At 45.0% G+C, this 12,193-nt stretch overlaps 1 protein-coding gene across 1 annotated transcript in view; it reads left to right on the top strand.

Moving 5' to 3' along the window:
• Positions 1-9,913: 9,913 nt before the first annotated feature.
• The window catches only part of LOC124593942, a 142,007-nt gene continuing 139,727 nt past the window's right edge, over positions 9,914-12,193 (top strand). The window contains exon 1 of the mRNA XM_047132292.1: positions 9,914-9,995. Coding sequence (XP_046988248.1) covers positions 9,914-9,995 — 82 coding nt within the window. The remainder of the gene's footprint in view (positions 9,996-12,193) is intronic.

Genomic DNA, 12,193 nt, shown 5'->3' on the forward strand with positions numbered 1-12,193 from the left:
GGTGTCTGAAGAGTGCTGACAGATGTAGTCCATATGGTGGAAACGCCTCAATGGAAGTAACTTAGCTGGATTACGAATAGCATCCATGAGTGCCTTGTGATCTGTATAGATCGTGAAAGGTCGCCCCTCGAGGTCAGTACGGAAATGTTTAATAGCCTTGTACACAGTGAGGAGCTGACGGTCGAAAGCCGACCACTTGCACTGGCTCTTAGTCAGTTTCTTGGAAAAGAAGCGGAGGGGTTGGGTGGAGTCAGATGCGTGCTGTTGTAAAACAGCGTCCACAGCTGAGTTACTGGCATCAGTCGTGATCGACACACTGGCCTCAGACTCAGAGTGGGCGAGTGTGATGGCTTTGGAGAGGGCAGTTTTAAGGTTGCCAAAAGCGTCAAGCATGGGTTTGGTCCACTCCAACTTCCGTTTCCTAGTGGTGTTTTTTCTGGAGAGAGCGTCGGTGAGGGTCACTTGGATGGAGGCAGCTTGAGAAATATGGCGGCGGTAAAAGTTTGCCATACCGAGAAAACGACAGGGTTGAGCATAAGCCTCAGGGAGGGGTAGATCAAGTATGGTTTCGACACGAGAACTCGTCGGTCGGAGGCTATCAGCAGAGACAGTATGGCCTAGGAAGGTAACTGATGTGGAACGCAGTTGAGATTTATCATGGTTGATCACCACGCCACCGAGCGAGGTGGCGCAGTGGTTAGACACTGGACTCGCATTCTGGAGGACGACGGTTCAATCCCGTGTCCGGCCATCCTGATTTAGGTTTTCCGTGATTTCCCTAAATCGCTCCAGGTAAATTCCGGGATGGTTCTTTTGAAAGAGCACGGCTGACTTCCTTCCCCGTCCTTCCCTAATCCGATGAGACCGATGACCTCGCTGTCTGGTCTCCTTCCTCAACCAAACTGATCACCACGCCGTTGGCAGCGAGGGCCAAACGGACTGCATCGAGGTGAACTTGATGCTCCTCAGCGGAGGAGGAAAAGATTAGTATATCATCTAAGTATGCATAAGCAAATGGCAGAGGAAGCAAAATGGAATCAATGAACCGCTGCCATTCCTGCGCAGCATTTTTCAATCCATAAGGTACGTAACAGTATTCAAATAGGCTGAAGAGTGTGATGATGGCCGCCTTCGGAATATCCGGTGGATGGATAGGAATCTGATGATATGCCTTGGAACAATCTAAAATGGAGAAAAAGTTAGAACCATGGAGTAATTGCGTGAAATCCTGGATATGTGGGATGGGGTAGTTATCGATAATGGTGCAAGCATTAAGGGACTTGTAGTCCCTGCTCATGCGTAAAGTGCCGTGCTTTTTGGAAACAACGTGAATAGGCGAAGATCAGTTGCTATCGGAGAGGCGAAGGACTCCCGAAGCCAAGGGATCCTGAACGATCTCCTTCGAGCACAGAAGTTTGGAAGCGTAAAGGTGCCTGGCCTTATAACGAACAGGTGGGCTATCAGTGGTGTTGATCCTATGACAAGTGCCATTACTGAAGGCTGATACGTAGGAGAGCCGGCAATAGGGGTCAAGAAGCAATCTGCAGGCAAGGTCGGTTCACTGACCTTGGTGAACTGGGGCAGAGTAGGCGGGGCGTCGGCTGAAGTCGGCGATGGAAGACACGATGCGGGAGCGAAGCCTGCAGATGCGTCTTGTAGGTTCGTCTGCGGCAGTGAGAAAACAACGGCAGGTGGTGGAATGCTCGACACAGGAGCAGATTTATGAGAAGGCGCTGTAGAAGTGTGTGATGGACCGCCTCGTTGCGGGTCTGCAGATAGACGATGTATGGTATGCTGTGCAAGTGACAATTCAGCGGAGGCAGAGGTGATGCGGGTGTATAAGGCATCATTCTTGGAGCTGAGCTCGTCGATTTGCATGCGCAAGTCAGACAGGTCAGTGGGACGTATAGTAATGCACTCGACCAGGGATGCACATGTGGAAAGCATAGCGAAGGAGGCGGAGAGCGAAGTCGTACAGAATTCGTGTGAGCACAGTAATGTAGAACCAGACGGGTGGCAGAGCGCGTCGGCCTGCAGGTCTGGTGAAAGTTTCAATCAAATTTACATTTGTTTCCAGTTTACGTAAATTTAGTATTACAAAGAAATATATTTCAAAAAGTTGAAATAATATCACTATCGCATTTGGTACTGCCGGAACAAAAAATTCGTCATTTGATGTAAATATACTATCTGACACTTGTCATAAGCCGGTTCTAGGCGCTACAGTCTGGGACCGAGCGACCGCTACGGTCGCATGTCCGGATCCTGTCTCGGGCATGGATGTGTGTAACGTCCTTATGTTAGTTAGGTTTAATTAGTTCTAAGTTCTAGGCGACTGATGACCTCAGAAGTTAAGTTGCATAGTGCTCAGAGCCATTTGATCCATTTGTCATAAGCGTTTTATTTACTGGGTCCCACTGACCCAGCCTGACCGTTCTTGACGCTATTTTTCGGCCGAACGTTATAGGGTTAAAGGCATTCTTGACTAACTTCAGCTCACCACTTTCAATCTCAAAGGCAGCTAGCGCTCACTACCGTTACAGCGTTTATTTAAAGGAAAGCTGATTTACTTCCTTGTAGTGGTTCTTCCAGATATAGAAACACGCCTGCCATGTTTCGTTTATGTCGCACAACTCCTTCTTGGTGTTGAGATTTTTTTCCATCAGTGTATACACGACGAACCATGAAGACAAGCAGGAGGGCGCAGGTTACTTGATGACTGATGGAAGAAACTTTGTGTTCTGCCTTAGGGGCAGGTTTTGTCATGGGGAGCCTCGTTAGAGAGGTCCACCGCATGATCGTCTTGGGAAGTGATTCCAGTGGTGCTTTCCCACTGCCTTCCACTGATGAGAATGAAAATGATAATGAGGACAACATAACAGCCAGTCCCTGAGCGGAGAAAATCTCCAACCCAGCCGGGGATCGAACCCGGGCCCCTTAGAGTGACAAGCCGCCACGCTGACCACTCAACTATCTTTTTTTTTTTGTCGTTGTGGACATCACATGACATCCTGTCAAGCTCGTTTGTTGATCCTTCTACTCAGTTTTTTTTATTACAGAGGCCAACCGGCTCTCTGATCCGAACACGCTGAGCTACCGTGCCGGCAACTATCGGGGCAGACACTGATGGAAGAGCAGGGCTGGAGAACTTTCAAAAGAGGCTGCTACTCCGGAGACGGTAGACGTTGGTCGCTTCAGATGTAGTGAGGGTAGGAGTAGAGAACGACAGCAGTGATTTAGTTGGCTGTTGCTGACGCTACTGCGATGACTGTCGAGAGTTTCGTCAAGCATGTCGGGATCCCCTCAGTTGCGGGAATGCGGTGGACACAGTTCGTGTGCTCTGGAACACTGCACGTACATTGTTCGCTCCTGATTTAGCGAAACAATTACAGCCACTTGTCTGCAGACAACGTTAATGGTTTATTGTGCACCGCGGAAGGACGTGTGGCGGACTGAATTAACACGCGAACCCGATGTATGTCGCGTCAGTATGTGTCTGCGTTTCCGGGAGCGCGTCCTGCGCAATGTATGCATGCTGTGTAGCATGTAATGTAGATTACTTACTCCTGATTGACCGAAACAATAAAACCACGTGCGTAGATAAGGTTGGCGGGTTATTTAGCGGTCGCACTGAATTAACGAGCGAGGTCAGGGCTTGGGGTCAGAGCGACCTCACTCCCAACCTTGGAGCCGCCGCTTCCCACCATCACGAGGCTGAATGCGTACCGTTCCAGTTCATCGAGCGAGGGAAAATAAAGGGGGACTTATTTCCGACATTACCTCGTTTGGATTGCAATGAATTGCAAAAGTTTCAGACTATCATTTGTGTACCTGTGCGTAATAGCGATGTTTGTTTGGAACACACCTTCAGTTAAACCTGTTGTGGTGTGTACCGTGTCGTGGGGTGAAGAATGTCTGTCTGTATGAATCGTGTTATTGTGTTAATGTATTGTAGAGACATGCACACGCTGTGAAATGTATCGTACTTATCTGATAAAGCTCGGTTGTGTATAATAAATTTTTGGATGTGGGCCTAGTTTAGTACTGTTTGCGTACTATATTACGTGAAACTTTCATAATATACACTCAAAACAATTTGCGAGGATCCTGAATGTATTAAAACTCAGGTAGCTAGCTTTACCTCTGAAATTTCCTTTAAACTGAAGCAGCATGCACATATGTAATAGCAGTTCTCTTTGGTAGTAAGGTCCTATTAATTGTTCATCTGCTTTATCAGAAAATACATCTCACCTACAAGCAAAAACTACAACCACACAGTATTAAACTGTCTCTTGCGGGTAGAGCTAAAAATTACGGCTAGTAAGCTCTCAGGGCTATCTTTTTACTAAATACCAACTGTAGTTCTTTAATAAAATATCCAGCTATCATAGTATGAACAACTGCAGGTACCATCTCGTAATATTTGAAACCTCTCTGAATAAACATCTGCTTTCTTTTTGATAAAACATCGTCTTTGCCACAGATTCTATCACACACACAAGCACGATGTTTTTACGTAAAATTCCTTCAAATTAAGCAAAATACCTATCTATTCTGAAGGAGTGTTATTAGTATTATTTTTTAAACAGTCCGAGTTAAATATTATTAATCATTTCAGAAGTATAGTGAAATAATGTGATCAGCCTTAAAAAGGCCGACAACAATATGAATAGCATCTGCCTCTCTTGTGCGTTATTTAAAATATTCACAAACACTTCTTAAAGCGTAGGCCGGTGGGTTTACCAAATACTACAATAAGAAAGTACAAAATTAGGTAAAATAAATTTTATCTATTGCTTGAAATTACAAAACTACACTTACATCAACCACGTCCGGTCTCCAACACGCACAAGATACATCAGAAATCGAAGAAGAAGAAGTGAGAACAAAGAAAAAGTCATCAAAGCATTTGTTCTAAGAATGACAATGATCATAGATATTAGTTTCGCATATAACTGTTCTTTGTAAGTCATGGCACATTTAATTAGTATTTTTCCTAACATTTTTGTAAAGAAAGTTCGTCACTATCAGTTTTTGACACTTTATAACTAGAAACGAGCGCGCTGCTGCTGCGGCCGCAGGTTCGAATCCTGCCTCGGGCGTGGATGTGTGTGATGTCCTTAGGTTAGTTAGGTTTAATTAGTTCTAAGTCTAGGGGACTGATGACCTCAGATGTTAAGTCCCATAGTGCTTAGAGCCCTTTGAACCATTTGAACTCGCAACGAAGTTTTTCGTGACAAATAAAGTTCACTTTCACGAAAGTTTATTGCACAAGTGTCTGCTCCAGGAGGCAAGCACTACATTGTCCCCACTGGGACACGTTTCTTGTCGAGAAGCAATCGATAAGTTGTGTCCCTCGTGCTGGTAGGGGGAAACCTATTATGACACCATTTGTGTGACCTGACGCTGAAAGCATAGCTGAAATAATCCGAGAATTTGGTATAAGGTCTGAATCACCAAATTTAACTCGTGAAACATTTACTGTTGCAATAACAAAAGTTACATTTATGGGAGAAATACATACTAAGACAAAAAAAAAGTACCGCGAAGGAATTATCCGAGTGGGACGGAAATCGGTAGAAAATTTTTAAATTTGTGGTAAGGTATTATGGGACCAAACAGCTGAGATCATCGGTCCCTGAGCTTACACACTATTTAATCTAACTTAAACTAACTTACGCTAAGGACGACACACAGACCAATGCCCGAGGAAGGACTCGAACCTCCGACGGGGGGAGCCGCGCGAAGTTTGACAAGACGCCTTAGACCGAGCGGTGAAATCGGTAGATGTAATGTAGAAGTGCACACAAACAAATGACGACAATTTTTAAAAAATGGTTGATTTATCAAGCTTGAACCAATTGAGCAAGTCAATAACGCGTTGTTGCACAGCCCTTATGGAAGCAGTTATTCGGCTTGGCATTGATTAACAGAGTTGTTGGATGTCCTCCAGAGGGATATCGTTCCAAATTCTGTCCAATTATACTATCAGATCGTCAAAATCCCGAGATCGTTGGAGGGCTTTGCCCATAATGTTCCAAACTTTCTCAATTGGGGAGAGAACCGGCGACCTTGGTAGCCAAGGTAAGATTTGGCAAGCACGAAGACAAGAAGTAGAAACTCTCTCCATGTGTGGGCGGACATTATCTTGCTGAAATGTAAGGCTGGGATGGCTTGCCATGAAGGGCACCAAAACAGGGCTTAGAATATCGTAGACATACCGCTGTGCTGCAAGTGTTCCACGAATGACAGCCAAAGGGTCCTGCTATGATATGAAAAGGCACTACAGACCATCACTCCTGGTTCGCGGGCCATATGGTGGCCTACAGTCAAGTTGGTATCCCACTATTGTCCTGGGCGTCTCCAGACACGTTTTGGGCCTGGAATATCATTGACTGCTTCGAACTAAGCCCCAACAGCGCCCTGGGCAGCGGTGGGGTACCAGCCTGCCTGTCGTTCGCCATACCGTCTGACAACAACGTCTGGTCTGCCATTTCTTTTCATACCAGGACGCCTTTTTTTTACCAGGTGTGGAAGTATGAAACAGGAATTTCCCTATAGATGATGCTAGTCGTCAATGTAGGACCCGTGAGACCGCGTCTGCAGCGCCATCTGCTTCCTGTAACGGCTGACGACCAATGTCAACAGGCAGTAACCTAAGTTGCATACATCGGTATCTGTTTCAAACCCATAAACGTGTCGAGTTTTGTGCCTGCGAAATAAGATTTGAGGACAACGTTGGTTTTCTGTTGTCATTTGAAGGAAACTGCTGCAGAATCGCATCGAATGCTTCTCGAAGCTTTCGGCGAACATACTATTGGGAAAACACTGTGCTTCGAATGGTCCTAAAAATTCAAAAGTGGTGATTTTGACGTGAGAAACGACGAGGGTGGGAAAAGACCTAAAGACTTCGAAGACAGCGAATTGCTGGTCTTATTGGGTGAAGATGATACTCAAACTCAACAGGAACTCGCGGAACAATTGAATGTGACGCCGAAAGCCGTTTCTTTTCGGCTGGAAGCTACGGGAAAGCTACAGGAACTGGGAAAATGGGTTCTGCATGAACTGAATGAAATTTTGCAAAAACAGACATAATATATGATAGGATAGCCGCAATTAGAGATTTGACAATGTAACTTTTAATCCGTCTTGATTGCAAAATGTTTACTCGTATGACCGGTTTCGGTTCCTCTAGAACCATCTTCAGATCTGATATTTCGGTTACAGTAGTAACCCGTCCAAATACAGCAACTTTCACATGCTGCGTCACCGAAACCGGTCATATGACTAAACATTTTGCAATCAAGACGGATTAAAAGTTACATTGTAAACTGAATGAAAGACAGAAAGCAAATCGAAAGACCTCTTGTGAAATGCTGCACGCCAGATACAACAGAAAGTCGTTCCTCCATCGAATAGTGACAGGTGATGAGAAATGGATATATTTTGAGAATCCTAAGCGTCGTAAATCATGGGCGAATCCAGGCAAACCATCGGCGTTCACTGCAAGACCAAATCGCTTTGGAAAGAAAACAATGCTTTCCGTTCGGTGGGAACAGAAGGGTGTCATCTATAATGAGCTGCTAAAACCTGGTGAGACTGTTAACACTGATCGCTACCAACAGCAAATGATCGAGCATTACGTGAAAAACGACCGGAATATGGAAAAAGGCAACACACAGTCATATTGTACCATGATAACATTCCATCACACATAGCAAAACGGGCCTGGTAAACGATTAAGGCGTTCAGTTGTGAAATATTAGGGCATGCAGCTTATTCTCCAGACTTGCCTCCGTCCGATTATCATCTGTTTGCATCACTGGGACACGCTCTCGCTGAAACACCCTTCAATTCGTATTGTAACGCCCTTCGGATCTTCGGTCTTGGCTAACACTCAGCGGTAGAGAAATGAGATTGTTCTTTCTTATGTATCGGTATCGACGTTACAAACAGAGCATTGATGAACTGAACTCGCGAATTGTGCCAGATATTTACTTCACCAAATGTAATTAAATCTTTTATAATCGATGGTTTATCAGTTGCTATTTAAATGTTAATGATAAGTTCAAATTAGTTCCAGCGACACCAAATTCCCTATAGACCGGTTGTAATCTCAAATCTATAATCAGTCGTAACAGTGTTACTAATTCCTAACGACAAGGAGTTTCTATATAAGCACCGAGCGCTTCAGTCAAATAATATCGCAGCACGTTATCTCTATAAATAATATTGTAAAACTTGAATAATAAATGCGTGAATTGACACGATATGCTGGTTTATTACACAATATTAGTCACTTCCTAACGGAGCCGTGAGGAAGAAACTTTCCCAGGTGTTGGGGGGAATTATAAATTACATGCTTCAAAACTATCGCCAAGTTCCATAATCCATTAGTTATTACGAATGAAATTGTCTATCTGTGTTCACTTCCTAAATAGTGTAAACTTCAGGTTATCTAATTAAAAGTCACTTCTGTCTAATATATGCAAGTCCTCTATCTGAATTCTAAATAACGTAATTTCTGAAGTGAAAGTATCGTTTCACTGCGTCATAGTAGATCGCAATAATCAATTCTGAAAAAAACAATGTAATTGCGCCTACATATACGAGCATTGCAAAGTATGACCTGCTTCGGCTAACTCTCGTAACGTAGTGACAATGGATTGAATTATCCTTAGCCATTACCCACGAATCTCAGAGTGTACTCACAAGGAGTATTCTTTGGGAACGTTGGTTCTACTTTGCGAATTTTAATTATAATGATTATGCGATTTACTATGATTTTGAATTTTGAGTTTGATTTTACTGGAATCCTATCTTTCTCTCGTATGTTAATAAATTACTAAGTATTAAATTCCTGATTCAATTACTGGTTAATATCCTAATAATAGTGTTCGCTTGTTCATTTGTCATGGAATTTGGGACTTGTTTTGGGGAAATCTTTGGGAATTTTGGAGCTAATTTTTTATTTTCATTTTTCGTCCGATGAAGTGGCATTACAGTATGAAAGTGTACGAAAACAGCTCGCCGAGTGGTTCGCTTGAAAAAAATAACTGTGTTTTTGGCGTGACATTCATAGCCTGCCGGAGAAGTGGGAGAAACTTATAAATAGCGGTGGTGATTATTTTGAATAAAATATTGTTTATCAGTTTCAAACAACAGACGTATAATTATTGCAACCAAATTCCGGTTTCATACTTCTGCACCTGGAAAATTGGAATCCTAATCAGAAAAGGAAAGATTCTTCCTAAAGGAACAGTGCGATGCCGTAATTTCAGTTTGACAGGCTCGTGTGTCGATAGTAATGCTTTTGGAGTCCAAATTCCGCTTTCATACTTCTACACCTGGTAAATTGGAATCCTAACCAAAAAAAGGAAAAATTCTTCCTAGAGGAACAGTGCGATGCCGCAATTTCAGTTTGACAGGCTCGTGTGTCGGTAGTAAGGCTTTTGGAGTCCAAGTATTCATCTGACCTGCCAAGGTAGAGTAGTCGCCGAGCCCGACTTCCCAAATTAGAAAAATAAAGTAGAGAAGATCGTCGGGAAATGAAATGGGGAACGCCACATCGCTAGCAAACGATGCTGACTTCGTACGGCGAATTATGCTCCTACAGCTGACAGGTGCTGCAAAACAGGAAGACCAGGAGGACCGGCTGGCACAGGTATGGTGGACGAGGGATGGCGGAGAGATGGTATCGGCGGTGAACAAGCGCGCAGTGGAGAGGGAGTGCTTTGTGACGTGTGGCGGCGCGTTTACAAAAGAGCAGGACAGCCAGGGACGACAGACGGCGCTGGGTCGCAGAATCGCGACCACGGCAGCGCAGGACAGAGCAGAGATCGGGGTGGTGGTAGGGGTAGAGAGGCGGAGCTAGAGAGGCGAGGTAGAGGGTGATCGTCCAGTGGCGCCCAGCATGGGACCCGCAGCGCTGCTGAGGCTGCTGGTGGCGGCGGCGGTGGCGGCCATCACCAGCGCCAACATCGCCCTCGGCGTGAGTATCCGCACTGCCTCTTCTCTCCGTCAACCGCTGAACCTACTGCATGTTTCCCTGTGGAATTTTACGCGACCTCACCCTCCTATGGCTCATCAGCACAGTTCTAGGTGATCGCCACTACCGGAGCTTATGCAAACACACATGAGGGAGGGGTGGGGGGAGGCGCATGGGGCCCGCCCCTGCCCTTATACCGGCTACAACAGAATCTTTTTAGTACCAGTGCCCGTTTATTCCGCGCACCGTTCGAGAGTGGAACGGTACAGAGAAAGCTTGAATGTGGTTCATTTAATCCTCTACCAGGCACTTTATTGTGAATAGCAGAGTAATCACATAGATTTTGATAGATGTAGACGTTTTTAATATTATTTATTGTTGATGACGACTAGACCCGCCAGGGTAGCCGAGAGCGCTAACGCGCTGCTTCCTGGACTCGGGTAGGCGCGCCGGCCCCGGGTCGAATCCTCCCGGCAGATTAACGACGAGGGCCGGTGTGCCGGCCAGCCTGGATGTGGTTTTTAGGCGGTTTTCCACATCCTGCTAGGTGAACACCAGGCTGGTCCCCAAGTTCCGCCGCAGTTACACGCGTCGCAGACATTTGCAACATGTCCGCACTATTTCACGCTTTACACTAGATGCAGTACACTGATTCCGTCCTGGAGGGTGCGAGGTGGCGGCAGGAAGGGCATCCGGCCATCCCTCAGCTAGCATTGCCAAATGCGTTGTAACCACGCCGACCCTGCGTTCGCTGCAGGACTATGGCGTAAGCGAAAGAAAGAATTGTTGATGACGACTAAACGTCAAGTGAGTTATAGATGCAAAGAAGTTGATGAATAACAGCAGAGGGAGATTCACGAAACTATATGAGGCTTCAGCTCTTGCAACGCAGAGTAAATGGTGAACAGATTCATAACATTACTAAATCTGTATTTGCGTAAGTATTTCCTTGTGGATGAAGTTAGATCAGCTGAGGACAGTTTTGAGCTAATTAGCTTCCTCTGTCTCGAGTCTCAGTGTCTTAGACATACAAGGAAAAATTTAGATCCAACATGGCCGCGTCTGGGCTATTTCGGAACGGGAAAGAATAGACTCCAGGTTAGTACCTTTGTTCCAAAACTTGTATAAAGCAAATAGATGCCTTTCGCGTAGAAATGAAATAGCGTATGATTGTAGCAGGAAGCGTCATGTGGAGTGAAATAGACCTACAAAAGAGAGAGCGGTCTTCAAGGCCCTGTTCAGTCATATCAACTACATAAAAAAGTGAAGACTTTAGCTCGAAGTCACTTAATTAGGGATTTTTTATTGATCAACTAATAAGACAGTTTTCAATAAAGTTAGCTACTGAAAGTAAATTTTCAGTTTGTTCGGCGTAACGTGTGTGTGTTATCAATGAAGAAGGCAGATTTGCAATCCAGCACATTCAAGGCGTCAGATTGTTGCAGATGTCGCCGCCCTCGCGAGTGGTCTATCTTTGTCATTCTGAAGGAGAGGGTTCTCCACGTGTGGACGAACTCTTCGAATTTGAAACTCGATTATAGCACGCTGTTTCTCGCGCAGTGGCGTAGTTATGTTACACACAGCCATGTTACACGTTGCCATTTGAAGCCGTCTAGCGTCGGAGGTTTGCGACTTGCGTCCTCGAAGAGGCGAAGCCGACATAGTAAAGTGCATGACATGTAAAACCACAACCGATACTGAGATAAGAATACAAAATTCGGAGGAAATACTTTCAGCACGCTCTGGTAATTATTTATTGTGGGATACTTTGATACAGTTTCCTCCAGCTGAAAGAAAGGCAAATGTTCAGCCTCAACTAACATGACTTGGTCTCCTTAATCTCAGGATCCCTCCGCATTTTCGTCCAGACTATTCCGTCCATTATATCGGTGGGAGTCGCCAGAAGAACATCTGCGAATGTACAGTGAAACGAAGCATTATTCTGTGGCGATGGGCGCACTGACAGTCTGCTTGACTCTTCGGATTTTGTTAGTATTCTTTGTATTGACTTAGATTTTTCAGTTGATTGGTGTTCGAGCTTAAGGAAATAAAAGGTTACTGCCCGACTACTCCAGGAGCCGGATTTCTTGTTTCATTATGCAGCTGAAGTAGATGTTGGCTCGTCGAGCATCTGTCGAGGTAAGCAGTGCATTAAAGGCACCTGAGGACAAGGTTCTCTGCCCATGTTCGATGACAGACAGGGAT

This window comes from Schistocerca americana, chromosome 2, assembly GCF_021461395.2.
Source record: "Schistocerca americana isolate TAMUIC-IGC-003095 chromosome 2, iqSchAmer2.1, whole genome shotgun sequence".
Taxonomy (NCBI): Eukaryota; Metazoa; Arthropoda; class Insecta; order Orthoptera; family Acrididae; genus Schistocerca; species Schistocerca americana.